Below are 16,422 nucleotides of genomic sequence, written 5' to 3'. Positions count from 1 at the left end.
TAGAGACTTATATAGCTTGTGACTCTGTTACAGGTGTATCATGTTGACCTCAGACAAGCAGCTTGGTTTAGTGCTGTTCCATGGACTGTCATGGCAGTCATGGGATATATTGGTGGTTTGTGGTCAGACGTAATGATACGAAATGGTACAAGTGTCACTTTGACTCGAAAGATCATGCAGGTATATGAAAGAATTCCATTTAATCATAGCGGTGTATACTGTAAGAAGTCCAACTGAGAGGGATGGGTTCTGAATGATCTCACTCCAAATATAAACCAATTAATTGATAGGATAGATGGGAAAGACACTTTGCTAATATGAGCTTAATTGGAAATGGTACACTGTATGCTTGTAATCGAGGAGTTAAGTTACAGTATAAGATTTTTCATCAGCTACCTACTGTTGCAATCAAAAGAATGGGACCCTGCAAAGTAATCTTTCTTAAGAGAAAACTCTGTTTACCATATGACATAACTTTCTGGTCATGGCTTATGTAGTGTTGATGTTCTTGCAGTCGATCGGTTTCCTAGGTCCTGGGATTGCTCTTGTAGGTTTAACTGCAGCAAAAAGCCCATCAGCTGCTTCTGCTTGGCTTACTTTAGCAGTTGGGCTTAAATCCTTCAGTCACTCTGGCTTTCTTGTGAATCTTCAGGTTAGCATTTGTGTATATGCTTCAGTCAGATAAAAAATTAATATCATAATTGGTTGTTCAATAATAAGTGAGCTTAATTGTTTCTTTCTTTAACCAGGAGATCGCTCCACAGTACTCTGGTGTTTTACATGGTATGGTTAATCAAACTAATTCTTTTAAATATACTTTTTTTTTCTTCTTTTCATTTTTTGTTATACTAAATGCTTCAGAGGACGATGTCAATCAGTAAATATGGACTGGTAATGTCACCATATGAATGATATGGTAGTGACCCCCTTTCTTTCGTCATAGGAATATCAAATACTGCCGGTACATTTGCTGCTATTGTGGGAACAGTTGGAGCTGGTTTTTTTGTCGAATTGGTGGGTTCTTTCCAAGGATTTCTGTTGTTCACGTCACTGTTATATGTTCTTGCTGCCCTTTTCTACATCCTATTTTCTACTGGAGAGAGAGTAAATTTTGACGAACGAAGTAAGTATAGTTTTATTTTTCTGTGAACTGTATATACCCATAACCCACCCTTTCTCGTTTGGCTTTAAAAGCTTGTCCTACTTGGATGTTTGCAGGATTGTAATTTGACAATGTCTGTGATATGGATTATTATATTATATGGTAATGTATGTGACATTGTTAGCTTTCTAGGGACTGTTTTAAGGAGATACTACGATTTTGGAATATGTTCAACTCTTAAGGCAGTTTTTTTTGGGAAATGTTTGTTTTGGAACATGCTCGACTTTATTAAATGTGTTTCATGCATCAGATATGGGAGATTTAACTATTTCTGGTAAATTTGTTATTGCATTGAAATGCCTGTTGAGCAGTAATCATAATTTTATATCCCTAACAATACCTTTTTGCTTCACAGCTCTAGTATGAGATTCTAAGACTGATGGCACCAGCGTTGCTTGTTGATGATTAGATGTGTTCGACTGTAACTAGAGGATGGTACAGAAAGGAAGGCAGTCTAGAGGAATGGTACAGAGTACAGACCGTTGGAAATCATCTGTTGTATCATAAATAAACTCTTTCGTCCTTTTGTAACTGAATCTGAAGCTTGTATAGTGGATGTTATTAGTGTTCCTCATGCATCAACAATCTGTTTCAGGTGCATATGGGGATCCTGATAACCAAATTTTGTAAAAGATATCTGTAAATGTGTTTCAAAGAAGTACGATGTTGCATTCATTCTTCTTCCTTCTGCTTTACGATATGTGTAGCCCCCTTCGTCAGTATGAAAATCAACGGGCATTGATCTGAGCAGCTTTTTGGCCACAGAACCTATAATTTCATGATATAATTCAAAATGAAGAAAAATTGAGGGAATGAGCCGTATAGGTTTATGTGCTCTTAAGTCGGCCCACTCTCTTGGGCTGCCCAAATTTCATATTAATAGAACATGCTTTCTATATTTGACTAAGCCGTATAAGATTCTTCCATTGACTGAATCATATAAACCAAAATTGAAACCTAGTCCTGCTTCCAGTTGTCCCTTGTTTGAAATGGAAACGTAGCTTGAATTATTCTTCAGCACAAGAAATAGGGTAAGTCCAAGAATTGTAAACTATAATAACCAATGGCAATCATTCAATAATATATAGGTAAGGGGGGCATTAATGTTGGAGGGGTACCTGTAACCAAAAACCATTCATTTCAGTTTTCAGCAAGAGATGATCAAAGCGGCAGCAGCCGGCCAAAACCTCAGGAAATGAAGAAAGCACAGAGTCCTTACAACCAGAGGAATCAGTTCTCCAATTTTCACTTTGAAGATGACAGGAATAATAAAACCAAGCAACAAAGTGGAAGCTATTCTGCCCTGAAGAATATCAAGGCTGCAGTGAAGAAAGTTTTCACAGTTCTTCTCTTTCGAAGAAAGGTCAACTCAAAGGCTGCTGCTTCTGTAATTGATCCAAGAAGAAACAGTAATAGGATCAGAGGAGTTTCCTGTAAGTTTCACTATTGCTTCTGGTTCTGCATAGATCTTATGTCACCGTATGTATTGCAGGTTGCTTAGAAATGCTATATATAGGTGATGGAATTGGTGGGACTCTTTCAATAGTCAAATATATTGCATTGAGAATTTGTGTTTGTTAACATTTTTCAATGTTCTGCAGCTTCAACCGATCGTTCATCAGGGAGTACAGACACTAAGAACTCATCAAAGTTCAAGTCATCTGGGTCTTATGGTTCTTCTACTACTCTGAGTGGGATAATTGAGACGAAATATTTCTCCTACGAAGAGATTTCCAAGGCAACTGAAAAGTTCTCTCAAGCAAATATAATTGGTGAGGGCGGTTTTGGGATAGTGTACAGGGGAAGGCTTGGGGATGGATCTCTTGTTGCTGTAAAGCGTGCCAGGAAGGTATAGACAGTTAATGATTGATACTTTTACAAAACATTGAGATATAGTACCATCCATTGCTTAAATTTCCCATTTATTTTGAGAGAATGTATCAGTAGAATCATGGATATAATGAGTAAATGACAGCATTAAAGGAAACAGATACAACTCTTTGAAATCCCTTGAGCATATTTTAGACGGTAGTTTATATCATTTGCTAATGGTTTGCACAATGACTCGAAACCATTTGCAGACAGGTTCTGACAAGCTCTTACAATTGGAGTTCAAGAATGAAATACTCACCTTATCCATGATTGAGCATCTGAATTTGGTGAGATTATATGGGTATTTGGAGCATGGGGATGAGCGGATTATTTTGGTCGAATATGTTGGCAACGGAACACTACGGGAACATCTAGATGGTAAGCTTGTAAATAAGTTATGAAAATCTATAGTGTTAGGCAGTAGAAGCCAGAAACTAAGCAGATATGAAAGTATTTGAGTATCTGGTAAAGCCAACTTTAGGCGGAATTTGGAATTTCTACTGAGAACCTGGAAATATAATCCTACTCAACTGAGCTTCCTGTATTCCTAATTTGAATTAGTTTTCTCAGTTTCGAGTTTCAGATGAACTATAGAATACCTTTCTGACTGTGGATGCTCTATACTTCTTTTCCGTATTGCTCTAAAATTTTGATTACTCTAAATACCACCAGTCCACCATTGTGGGAAGTTCTAATTATAATAAAATTCTAGAAAATAGTGTTGATACTGGCATTGATAATTCCAGTTCGTATTTATGAAGGTACACGCGGAAATGGACTTGAAATTGCAGAACGTTTAGACATTGCAATTGATGTGGCTCATGCAATTACCTACCTTCACATGTACACAGGTATGCACTTCATTGTCATTCTAAAGTACTTGGGATGGTCAAACCTATATATTGGCCAAAAGTACATGTTAGTATCTTCTTCTACCTTTTTCGTTTCAGTTTATGGACTTCACTTTGGAGAACATATACCCATAGCTTTCCTCTTGTTATAGTATGGTGAAAAAACAAGTAAAAGGGGACCTGTTCTAACATGTGTATATCTTAGTCACGAAACAACTCCTTGTAACACAGTTTCTTATTATTGTATGGTACTTGAAATCCTAAAACAGTCTCATGTACTTTGACAGATCCTCCAATAATCCACAGAGACATAAAATCATTAAACATCCTCATCACAGAGAAATTACGGGCGAAAGTAGCGGACTTTGGGTTTGCACGGTTGTCGGCAGACTCTGATGCAACTCACATTTCAACTCAGGTTAAAGGAACGGCAGGCTACTTGGATCCTGAGTACCTCAAGACTTACCAGCTTACCGAAAAGAGTGATGTTTACTCCTTTGGTGTGTTGCTTGTAGAACTGATGACAGGAAGACGACCAATCGAACCCAACAAGCCACACAACGAAAGATTAACAACTAGATGGGTAAGAATTCAGTATCTGTCTGAGCATCCTGAAATTATGACACACAATACCACAGATTTAAGGGAGATGTGCATTGCTTTAGATATTTAGCCCCCAAGTCCCCATCTTAGGTAGATCATTAATTATTGCTTTTAGTCTCACAAATGACCCCTCCTGGAGTTCCTTTACTTTTAGAGAGTGTTCACATGTTAATGTGGAGCATAAAGCTGATCAAGTCACATTGGTCCAGCTCTAGTAACAACCACCTTGCTCCTGTTGTTGCAGTTGCACATGAAAGATTCATCAAATGAAACTTCTGTACTGCATAGCAATGGTCTGTCATGTTCCTCTTCAGATGGCTTGCACTCATGTATATGATTGACAAAAGATTAGGTATTGAACGTGTATGAACCAAAAATCAGCCTAACCATGTTAGAAACATATAGGACAATATTTCATGTAAACATGGAACGCATATGTTGTGTACTTGTTTAGCATCAATTGCCCAAGTCCATCCAGTTATTTTTACCTAATACTATTGGATAGAAGAGAGTACGTCAATCAAAGAAGCTTCCATTCATTAGATTATCAAGCAGAAATAAATCAAATAATTGATGTTTACCTCTGCAGGCATTCCAAACATTAAAACGAGGAGAAGCTGTACTTGTCATGGATCCAAGGCTACGGAGAAACGCAGCATCAACCATGGCAATGGAGAAAATCCTGAGGCTAGCTCACGAGTGCCTTGCACCTTTAAGACAGTCAAGACCCTCCATGAAAAAATGTGGTGAGGTATTATGGGGGATTCGCAAGGAATATAGACAGGTAGCCTTCCCTCCTCCCCCAACTTCTCATTACTCTGCCAATTTTCCTGTGAGAGATCCTAAGATGACTAGGCAGCAGACATTTGGAATCGAAGATGATGACAACTACAAGTTTGTCTCTGCATAACTATCGAGAACTTGGAGTGGAATTTACTTTTGCACAATATATACGTCTTTCGTTCATGGATTGTAAAGTCTTGTGTAATATCAGTTATCACATCCGGAAGATTTAAGACAAACGGTTGTGATTCATTCAATTCATTCCTCATTTTCTGGAAGGCACTTTCCGGTAAATGGCTTATATTTGAAGGTACCTTAGCATGTGAGGGTGATCCATATTATACTAGTCAATTTTATTCACCAATTTACGTGATAGTGTATTTAATTTACTCTACAAATCTACATTCATTGTAGCACTTGCATAAAAACACACTCAAATTCAAAGGTGTAGCTACACACAGACTTAAATTTTGAAAAAACATTCATTTCTAACTAAAATTAAGTTCAAAACGTTAAAAATTACAACCTAGCCCACCCTAAATTTATAAATTTAGCACACATTGTCAAAATTAGTCCATTTCTAACACCAATTAGTTCGCGTACATTACAAAAAAAACCTAGCCCAGCGCTAAATAAAATCCTGGCTCCTCCATTGCTCATATTGGTATATGTTTCATATCTTTGATGGCCTTTTGGCTAAAATCAAGCGTAGTATCTGTCTCAATACACCAGCCAACATTCACAACTAGCGTAACTAATTTTAGCATTTTTCATGAACAAGACGTAAAATAACTTGTGAAAATCTAAATATTCTTGTAATAGTGGTGTGAGTTAACAGTGTAATCTTACCCATTTACTATAATACTAAAACATGGTCTACTGTTTATAAGCTTATGAACAGTGATTTTTTTTGTTTTTTTATTTTTTTTTATTGAAACAAGTCATTTAGATTTTTCTAGATAGGCTCTCTTTCGGTAAAGATTTTTTTGCCCTTTATTTTTGCTTTTCTTCTGTCTCTTAAATCTTCCGGATCGATCTTTCCTCTTCAGACCTCTTTTATTTTTATTTCTCATGTCTCTCTGTCTTTGCATCTCAAAGAATATCGCCGCTTTGTTTCATCTCTTTCACTATTGTTCCGTTTTGTGCATATATATATATACTATTGCTTGGTTAACTGTTCATAAACACTGTGAACAGTGCGCGGCCCTACTCTTCTGTTGATGGGTTGTGTAATTCCGTATTTACCCTTCGTTTCAACTTTATGTATAATTTTTTTTCGTCCGCTTCTCTCTCTCTCTCTCTCTCTCGCTCAATATTACTCCATCTTTTTCACACTCTGTAGACTTTCTCGAAATAGCTCCAACATTTCTCACAAAGAAGAAGAGCCTACAAATATTAATATATTACAACGATAATTTATTATCCCTTTATTTCACAAAACTATTTATGTCATCTTCTCTTCTGCTTTGTATACGTACAAATCAAAATAATTGGCGCATTTATATTTTGGGTAGAACAAGACTAGATGTTTTGTTGTATAAAAGTTGTTTTTGTGATAACTTTTACACATATGTGGAATATGCATAATATGGATACTACATCGCGCCAATGCGTGGGTATACTGACCATTTTGCCCTTGTTATATTAAAGAAACCACAATATTGTCATAAACGCTAGATATATAACCAGTATAACAGCTGGGTATAATTTGCATGTATAACATTCTATGAAGTACATATCAGAAACATTTCTATTAATCAATTAACTCATTGACCAGTTTCATAACGTTGTTTTTGGATAAAGTAATTTTAATGTCTATAGAAATTTCAAAATCATGGGAATTACAATTCCATAAATTTAAATCATATTAATTGAGAATTCTATTGTTTGGATTTCATGATGTAGAGTTTTAAAATGACAAGAATTTGTATTCAAACTAACCTTAGTTAAGGGAATTGACAAATGACGCTTATTTTGTGAGGAATTCAAGTCAGGAATTTAAGCTCCCAAATTCTACGAATATTTTCCCGGAAAAATTGCTAATTCCACGGCACAAGTATCCAAATGAGGGAAACCGTCCTAAGAAATTGGAAATTCGTTATTTTTTATTAAATTTTCAAGATTTCACTCGCATCCAAACACATCATAAATGTATACCACGTTAAAACGCGGGTATAATTCTAGTTTATATACGAGGACTGTCATGCAACTGTAATAAGGTCATATAATCTCTATCGACTTCAAATATCGTCGACAATAATGTTACTCAGGTTAATGTAAGAAAGGCAGGCACATGGTAAGAAATTGAGGGTTTTGGAAGAAGCCACGCGTCAGATTCTCATCGAGTTAAAACAGAGTGAGATTAAAAAAAGGGAAAAGGAGAAAATATCAAAAACCTGATCCCCTAAACAAGCGAAGCGTGGCACTAGCGTCACTCACTCTCTCTCTCTCACACTTCCACAGCCTCAGTCCCCGCTCTCTCCTTTTTGGCTCCTTCTCCATGTGATCGTTCACGTTCACCTCAACACCACCTTTATCAATCTCTCCAATCACTTCTTCTTCTTCTTCTTCTTCTCCAATCTCTCTGATATTTCTCTTCCACTTCCAAAACTCTCTTGTACTTTCCTCAAAATATCTCATATTCTCTTTTATATTCCCTTATTTTCTAGCTTAATCATGTCGCTCTGAGGACTCTCAAGCCCTCAGAAAATCGCTTTCGCTAACGTAATGCGCTTCACTCATCCATCACTGATTTCTTTAACAGCTTTTGTCATTGTTGCTAACTTTTTGTGGATTTTGCTTTGGATTTCAGAGACAATTGAAGAGGCTCTGCTTGCCTAGCCATGGCGAAACCGAACCGCGAAGCCTCCAAGATTCCGGCGGCGGCGAATCCGCTGGCGGAGGAACCGACGAAGATTGCGTCCAACATCAATTACCACGCGAATTTCAGCCCTCACTTCTCGCCGTTCAAGTTCGAGTCGGAGCAAGCCTACTACGCCACCGCCGAGAGCGTCCGTGACCGTCTGATCCAGGTGAAGCACCGGCCAGCCGTTGGATTGATTTTTTTTTTTTTTTTTCATTTTGATTCGGTTGAATTAGTGTTGAAAGTTGTTTTGGTTTGGTTGATTATGTGTAGAATTGGAACGAGACGTACGTGCATTTCCACAGGAAGAATCCGAAGCAGACTTACTACTTGTCCATGGAGTATCTTCAAGGACGCGCCTTGACCAATGCCATTGGCAACTTGAACGTTCAGGGTGCCTATGCTGAAGCTTTGAACAAGTTGGGCCACGACCTCGAGAACATAACCGAGCAGGTAATCTCCGAGTTTCGCAAATATGAAATCAGTAACATGTGATCTTTGGCCTCGAAATGTTGTTGTTTATGTACTTGTGTCGAGTTTGTTTGATTGAAAATATGCATTTGAGTGTTTGTGTATGGCATACTCTTTATAGAAATGAGCTGTATTGGTTGATTTGGTTGTGCAATAGGTTGTTCAATGACCATTGGAAGTACTTCTTTGTAGGAAAAAGATGCTGCACTTGGAAATGGTGGACTAGGAAGGCTTGCTTCGTGCTTTCTAGACTCCATGGCAACGTTAAATTTACCGGCTTGGGGGTATGGTTTGAGGTACAGATACGGTTTGTTCAAGCAACGGATTGCCAAGGATGGCCAAGAAGAAACTGCTGAGGATTGGCTAGAGGTAAGGAGGACATCTATGACCTCGAGTTCTGTAAAAGTTTTTTATATTTCCTATTTTGTCATTGATACTTTGAATTTATGCAGAAATTTAGTCCGTGGGAAGTAGTTAGGCATGATGTTGTATACCCGGTCAGATTCTTTGGTCGTGTTCATGTTAATCCTGATGGATCGTAAGTATCATATTAGGATTTCCTTTGTATGACATTGAATTTATGTCAATATGAAGCATTTTAAAAAAGATTACAATCCACTCCAAGTGTCCTTTTTATTAGAATATAAAAATTTGTAAAAAAAAAAATATATATATATATATATATCACATGATTTTACATCTACAGAAAATAACTGCAATTGGTTGTATTACAGGCGAAAGTGGGTTGAGGGAGAGGTTCTGCGAGCTCTGGCTTATGATGTTCCGATTCCGGGATACAAAACCAAGAACACTATTAGTCTTCGTCTATGGGACGCCAAAGCATGTTCCGAGGATTTTAACCTCTTTCAATTTAATGATGGTCAATACGAATCTGCTGCTCAGCTTCATTCTCGAGCTCAACAGGTTGGTAAAATCTTAAGAGCTACTTAGCAAGGTAGTATTGAACTTTCTATGTCTTTCACACAAAATGCTGTCCAATCTTTTTCATCTAATATTTTTTTTTTTTTTTTTTACGAAGATTGTAGCTGTAAGAATATGAAGGGATAACCGAAAATCATGAATTTAAATATGTTGGGTTACAGATTATTAATGAATCTCCATTCATAACCCTTTTGAAACAAAGTGGAATGTATAAGAATTCAAATCTAGTTAATGATGTGTATCCAACAGATCAACATGCTCAAGTGTTTACTTGAATTACATTGTACGTAATGCATTGCAGATTTGTGCTGTTTTATATCCTGGAGATGCTACAGAAGAAGGGAAACTCTTACGGCTGAAGCAACAATTCTTCCTCTGCAGTGCATCGCTTCAGGTTGATTGATTAGCATCTTCTTTCCAAATTTTTGTGATTAGGTGTTTCTGATGACCACTTAACTTTGAATTTGAAAAAAGTTGAAAAGGTAATAGACAAATTTTAAATGTAGAGAGATCTTTTGTTTTCTGTTTTCCCGCACAATTAAGGTAAGCAATCTGATTATTATTAATAAGCTGGGACAAATACAAAACTGCTCTTGTGAGACTTTCAGTTTCTAGTTTGTCATGCCAATCAAGAAGTTGCAGTCTGATATCTTCTTATCTTGAAATTACAGGATATTATTTTCAGATTCAAGGAGAGGAAACAAGGGGCGGAATTGAAATGGTCCGAGTTTCCAACCAAGGTTGCTGTCCAAATGAATGACACCCATCCTACACTTGCAATTCCAGAGCTAATGCGATTGCTTTTGGACGAGGAAGGACTTGGGTGGGATGAAGCATGGGACGTGACATCAAGGTGCATTACATTTTGTTCTTCTTAATAGCTTTTTCCACAGCTTCTTCTTCTTCCATGGCATTTCAGCTTATTTTCTAGTGCTTTTGATACAATGAGCGGAAAGTGCTAACTTTAAATGATCAAAACAGGACTGTTGCTTATACTAATCACACAGTTCTTCCGGAAGCACTTGAGAAATGGTCACAGACAGTCATGTGGAAGCTTCTTCCTCGCCATATGGAAATCATACAAGAAATTGACAAAAGGGTAATACTTCTCACATGTTTCTTTACTCTGTTTATGATTTCAATTTTATATTCCAAGTGTAAAGATTTCATCTTTGCAGTTCATTGAAATGGTGCGTGCTACACGGAAAGATCTTCAGAATAAAATTCCCACCATGTGTGTCCTGGATAACAATCCCCAAAAGCCTGTTGTGAGAATGGCTAATTTATGTGTGGTGTCTGCACATACGGTAAGAAATCCATGTAGGAATTGCCAGCAATTATTTTCCTTTTCCTTCCACATACTGCAAACATTTGAGCTGATGATATTTCTAAATGTTTTAAACTTGTTTTGCTCATATTATTATAGGTTAATGGTGTTGCCGAGTTGCATAGTGATATTTTGAAGAACGAGTTATTTGCAGACTATGTCTCTATATGGCCTTCCAAGTTCCAAAACAAGACCAATGGTATTACCCCTCGGCGGTGGCTGAAGTTTTGCAGTCCGGAGCTCAGTAATATAATCACCAAATGGTTAAAAACAGATGAATGGGCAACCAACCTGGACCTACTTGTTGGTCTTCGAAAGGTATGATCTATGTTTTTCAATGTTTGTTTGTGGTTGTAGGACTGTTGCAGTTGAAATATTAAATCTTGTTCATGTTTTCTCCAATAGTTAGCTGATGATGCAAAATTACAAGAGGAATGGGCGTCAGCCAAGATGGCTAATAAGAAGCGTTTGGCACAGTACATAGAGCATGTGACAGGTGTCGAGATTGACCCTAACAGTCTTTTTGACATACAAGTGAAGCGGATTCATGAGTATAAAAGACAGTTGCTTAATATTCTGGGTGCAATTTACAGATATAAGAAGCTAAAGGTACATAGGGATTTACATATTACTTAATACTTGATTAAATGAGTCTATTTTTCTTTCATAGGCATTAACTACCCATTGGATTTACCTTCCAAGTTGATCTCTGTATATTATGTTTGAACCTTTTCATTATAATTTGCACATGCTTGTTATCCTATATAGTTTTTCGGCCTCATGTCAACCTGAAGAATTTTAGAACATTATTTCACTGAATAAATAGGAATTTTGATAAAAGTTCTCTAATTTTTTAGTTGCTTTTTCTTTTTCAAAGTTTTCAATTATGTTGTGGTTTAAAAGTTGAATTGAATTGTGACAGGAGATGAGCCCTGAAGAGCGGAAGAAAGCAACTCCACGCACAGTCATGATTGGAGGAAAAGCATTTGCAACATATACAAATGCGAAAAGAATAGTGAAGCTGGTGAATGATGTAGGTGATGTGGTGAACACTGATCCTGAGGTCAATAGCTATTTGAAGGTTAGTTCAATATCAGAGTCGTTTGGTTACTAATATGTGGCTTGCAGTATTGCTATACTGCTAGTATGAATCTCTTTGTAAATATTCATATTATTTGAGAAAGATGAATTTTCGTATATATAAGATTAAGATCTCGAAAATTGGGACCCCGATTGATCCAGTCCTGATAACCACAAATTGTGCAGGTTGTTTTTGTCCCAAATTACAATGTATCTGTGGCTGAGCTACTTATCCCAGGAAGTGAGCTATCGCAACATATCAGCACTGCAGGCATGGAGGCAAGTGGCACAAGCAACATGAAGTTCGCTCTGAACGGTTGCCTCATAATAGGAACACTGGATGGAGCTAATGTTGAAATCCGTGAGGAAGTTGGACAGGCAAACTTTTTCCTTTTCGGTGCAACAGCAGATGAAGTCCCTAAGCTCCGGAAAGATAGAGAGAATGGACTGGTACGAAATTTATCTTAGTTGGAAACAGCAACTTTGGTGGTGCTAACTGGTAATCGACCACATTCTTTCTTGTCTGACTTTCTAACCTTCTTGTGCATCACTCAGTTCAAACCAGATCCTAGGTTCGAAGAAGCCAAGAAGTTTATTAGGAGTGGAGCATTTGGGAGCTACGACTACAATCCACTTCTTGACTCTTTGGAGGGAAACAGCGGTTTCGGTCGTGCTGATTATTTTCTTGTTGGCCATGACTTTGCAGGCTATTTAGATGCGCAAGCAAGAGTTGATGAGGCTTACAAGTAAGATTCCAGACCTTCTAGCCTCTACATCGGATTGATTAGTCCCGTAGAAGGAATATATTAGATGTTTGTGATTTTGGAAAACCACAAGCTTACAATATTAATGCTCGCATTTCTTGTTTCACCTGCAGGGATAAGAAGAAGTGGCTTAAGTCGTCCATATTGAGCACTGCAGGGTCCGGCAAGTTCAGCAGCGACCGAACAATTGCTCAGTATGCCAAGGAAATCTGGAAGATAGAGGAGTGCCGTGTACCATAGTTAAAACCCACGATGCTGATTTCAATCAATCATAATCTTGGCACAAGATGAAGGTTACCGTAAAGAATAAAACAACCAAAAGAATTTGCAGCCATCATATCTAAATTTCAGTATTTATTTTGTTGATTCAATCATGTCTACATAAAACAATTTGGTTCATAAATGAATAAAATTCTGCCAACTTGTGCAAAATATGAAGTATAGCTAAAAGTAGTTAATTTGCTATTGGTGTGTACCATCTCTCGATCAATCTTTTACTAGCTAATTGCCTTGGTACTGATCTGTCGCAAGATGATTCTCTAGGATGGTACTGAATATGGAAAATTATATAACATGCACTGGATACAGGATATGCAGATATGATGGCGATCGTTGGCTTTCCCCGTTTTTGATTGATATTTTTCGGTATGACTAGTCCTCCTAATAGATCTTTTTGTAGCGCTTTCGGTTTAGCCTTCCCTGGAGGTCAGGAAGAAAGCTTTCAATGGAGAAAGGGGAAAGGGATTGGCTTTCTATTGCGGTTGTTCTTTATGATTCCATACATCTTTCTTACTAGTTATGAGAGGGCAAAGTGACTGCAGGATCCTCCGCATATAAATTGATTATTGACTTCCCCGTAATCGAACATATTTGCCAGTTCCGATATCTGTGTCTCTATTAATGAATCGAATACGCAACTTACAAAGCGCAACCACCAGCATTGGGTGTACGGAGATGACTTACAATCTCATGTAGAACATCCATCAACTGCTGATTGTGACAATCATGAACTTGGTTTGGTAGGGTGCGTCAAACTTTGTTGTAGTGCAACACAAAAATGACACTTGTGAGCTCCAATAGCAAGCTATTGTGGTGGACTCATCCCTTTAAAAAATTAATTTAATATCATGTGAACCATTAGTTCACATATCAGATATTAAACTGATAAGAACAGATACTACACTTGATCTTAGCCAAAAGGCCGAGAAAGGTATGAGTGTTAAGCTAAACCCCTTGTTTTTTTATACATTCTTTAATTCTTTGTTTTTCTCATATGGTCGATGTGGGACTATAAACGCTCTACAAACACTAGATAGTGATAATTGATGTACTTCGCTATAATCCTTGTACTGCTGCGAATCCTCATTGTTTGCCATAAATGATATGTCATGAAGAATGATTTCTTCTGTAGGTGTTAATATATCTATATGTCTCTGTCTCTCAGTATTGGTGATACGAAGAAACGAAAGTAACAGTCATGTTTTGTTTAAAGCATATATGACTTCTCGTGCGCGAAGACATGAGCTTCACCTGCTCAGTACAAACTACAACGTTATATGACAGCCAGAACATCACCAAAGATGAAGGAACTTATTCCACACATGGTCTGATAGGCCAGAGCACCCATAGAAACTTCTGAGTGTTGATTTGAATTTGCAAAGAAGACTCATCAAACATGTTAGGGATGCAACTTATAATCTTTTTAGTACATCATGGATACATTAAACTAAAATCTTTTATGTGAATGCAAGTCAATCAAAACATTTTTGCCAGATGCAAAGAGCACTATAAGCGCCTCCCTTCCGGTTCATGAACGACTTTTGAGGTGCAGTGGCTATATATGTTGGCAGAGAAGAGGAGCATACAAGAACACTCACAAGCCAGCCGGCCCATGCCCAGGAAGGGGAGCATACATGAACCTCGCAAGCCTTGAGTAGAGCATTCTAAGAATTTTAAGCATGAACTTCATTTGGTAGGACGCGCCAAACCTTGTTGTAGTGCAACACAAGGATGACACGTGCAAGCCCAAATAGCAAGCTATTGTGATGGACTCACCATTTTAAAAAATTAATTTAATATCGTGTGAACCATTGGTCCACATATCAGATATTAAACTAATAAGAACAGATACTACACTTGATCTTAGCCAAAAGGCCGAGAAAGGTATAAGAGTTAAGTTAAACCTTTTGGTTTTTTTATACATTCTTTATTTTTGTGTTTTTCTCATATGGTCGATGTGGGACTATGAACGCTCTACAAACTATTGATTGGTGAGGTAAAATAAATTTAAGACCTAGCATGGGATAATCAACTACTATCGTTTTACATCATCTTCAGCATAAGTACATATCCCTTTCTTCTGCCATCTCTCAATCTCCCATACGATTTGCAAGGCTGCTCATCTAGCTTTGTACATTACACAGTGACACTACGTGTTTCAACAATTTAGACTGATCGCGACAACAACAATTGTTGTGGTTGCATGTGTGTGTGTTCATGAATAATTTCCTCTGTAGATATTTCTACATACATTTGTGTCTCTGTACTGAAGATCTCAAGCTATAATTTACAATACTGTAGACGGTTTGCAATTTCTACGAATAAACAAGGAAAATGTTTCTTTCTTGCTAACAAATAAACAATTGTAGAATTAAAAAGTTTATAGCTGAAGAATATAAAATATTACATGAAGCAATGAGACAAGCAATTTATGAACAAACGATTCCCATAGCATGAGAATTCTATTTACTATAGCATAGCAGGAAGGCATTACAACTGTTTATTCAGCCTGGAAAAAGATGAATATGCCTTCGGTTCGCAATTAATTACAAAATTACCATTATCTGCTCTGTCTTGACACCTGTTGTTTTATACAACTGCATTTGACATCTGTGAGTAGGTTGTTGCCGTTTGTGTTTTTCGTCGACGTCTGGCGTTGATGGGTTCTTCTGCACGATGGGTTCGAGTGTGTTGAGTATTGACCATCTTCTCTGTCGCTCTTTGTAGTCCGAGAGAGAGATGGGTTTCGTGTAATGAAATTCTGTGTTGCTCTTCTCAATCTAATCGTCGAGGTATGGACTTTGTTTTGTATATGATCAAATAATCAAGGTGAGGACATTGCTCTGTATATGATCGATTTTGAGTTTCTGTTTCAATTGTCCTGATCGTCTTTTATCTTTGTTTTAATGCCAAATTGCCAATACTTTCACCAATTCGTAAACTCCTGTCTGGGTTTTTAATTGGCGGTGGTCCGGCAGACTCTCTGTGTGTTCATTCTGTTATCAGAAGTTTTGTGTTCGTCGGATTGGTTCTGAGTTGGTTTGCATGTTGACGGTTTTGTTGGTACCATTTGCTGTGGGTATGTTCTTTTTAGCTCCTAACATGATCTAATTGATGTATTTGTTGTGTGTTATTGATCTGATTGGGGTTTGTTTTTGGCCTAATTTTTGATTTTGCATGGATAGCTATATATAGATGGTGATGATTAAAAAATAATAAAAACACATGGTGAGATAGAGAATTTGACTTGATTTGAACCGTGCTACATATGAAGCTTTGGTTTTCCTTGGCATTGAGTGCTCATACTCAAAGAGTCAAAGTATATTCCTTGATCAGGCTGGAGATATTGGCTCTGCTGTTGAGCTTGGAACCTACACTAAATATAGTGGAGCACTACAGAGGGAGGAGGTCTTGCAATAGGCCAG

At 37.4% G+C, this 16,422-nt stretch overlaps 3 protein-coding genes across 3 annotated transcripts in view; all 3 read left to right on the top strand.

Annotated features, from left to right (window-relative positions):
• Positions 1-1,826, top strand: part of LOC101290739 (probable anion transporter 4, chloroplastic-like) — a 3,644-nt gene extending 1,818 nt beyond the window's left edge. The window contains exons 5-9 of the mRNA XM_004294196.1: positions 34-180; positions 515-652; positions 750-783; positions 944-1,123; positions 1,518-1,826. Of these exons, the coding sequence (XP_004294244.1) occupies positions 34-180; positions 515-652; positions 750-783; positions 944-1,123; positions 1,518-1,528 (510 nt within the window). The 3' untranslated portion in view covers positions 1,529-1,826. The remainder of the gene's footprint in view (positions 1-33; positions 181-514; positions 653-749; positions 784-943; positions 1,124-1,517) is intronic.
• A 426-nt stretch (positions 1,827-2,252) lies between these two features.
• Positions 2,253-5,671, top strand: LOC101291318 (calmodulin-binding receptor-like cytoplasmic kinase 1-like). Its single transcript, XM_004294198.1, has 6 exons — positions 2,253-2,595; positions 2,764-3,011; positions 3,244-3,412; positions 3,796-3,885; positions 4,173-4,468; positions 5,078-5,671. The coding sequence occupies exons 1-6, from the start codon at positions 2,358-2,360 to the stop codon at positions 5,396-5,398; spliced, it is 1,362 nt and encodes a 453-aa protein (XP_004294246.1). The 5' UTR covers positions 2,253-2,357; the 3' UTR covers positions 5,399-5,671.
• Positions 5,672-7,721: 2,050 nt separating this feature from the next.
• On the top strand, positions 7,722-13,200 carry LOC101310968 (alpha-glucan phosphorylase, H isozyme-like). The gene is made up of 16 exons (XM_004294180.1): positions 7,722-7,995; positions 8,084-8,303; positions 8,408-8,587; positions 8,798-8,974; positions 9,058-9,143; positions 9,340-9,529; positions 9,849-9,941; positions 10,219-10,400; positions 10,529-10,646; positions 10,726-10,854; positions 10,974-11,192; positions 11,280-11,483; positions 11,797-11,955; positions 12,141-12,404; positions 12,510-12,700; positions 12,832-13,200. Exons 2-16 carry the CDS (start codon positions 8,115-8,117, stop codon positions 12,956-12,958), a joined length of 2,508 nt encoding a protein of 835 aa, XP_004294228.1. The 5' UTR covers positions 7,722-7,995; positions 8,084-8,114; the 3' UTR covers positions 12,959-13,200.
• The last annotated feature ends 3,222 nt before the right edge of the window (positions 13,201-16,422 follow it).

The sequence above is a fragment of the Fragaria vesca genome, linkage group LG3, assembly GCF_000184155.1.
Source record: "Fragaria vesca subsp. vesca linkage group LG3, FraVesHawaii_1.0, whole genome shotgun sequence".
NCBI classification, from domain to species: Eukaryota; Viridiplantae; Streptophyta; class Magnoliopsida; order Rosales; family Rosaceae; genus Fragaria; species Fragaria vesca.
Note: the sequence above shows the minus strand (reverse complement) of the source record. Positions and strands in the feature narration are given on the sequence as shown.

Coding starts and splice junctions, on each gene's coding strand:
- LOC101291318 (XM_004294198.1), top strand. CDS start 2,358: ATGAAGAAAGCACAGAGTCCTTACAACCAGAGGAATCAGTTCTCCAAT. Junction 3,886..4,172: donor CTACCTTCACATGTACACAG/GTATGCACTTCA, acceptor GTACTTTGACAG/ATCCTCCAATAATCCACAGA. Junction 4,469..5,077: donor AAAGATTAACAACTAGATGG/GTAAGAATTCAG, acceptor TTACCTCTGCAG/GCATTCCAAACATTAAAACG.
- LOC101310968 (XM_004294180.1), top strand. CDS start 8,115: ATGGCGAAACCGAACCGCGAAGCCTCCAAGATTCCGGCGGCGGCGAAT. Junction 9,530..9,848: donor TTCATTCTCGAGCTCAACAG/GTTGGTAAAATC, acceptor AATGCATTGCAG/ATTTGTGCTGTTTTATATCC. Junction 9,942..10,218: donor TCTGCAGTGCATCGCTTCAG/GTTGATTGATTA, acceptor TTGAAATTACAG/GATATTATTTTCAGATTCAA.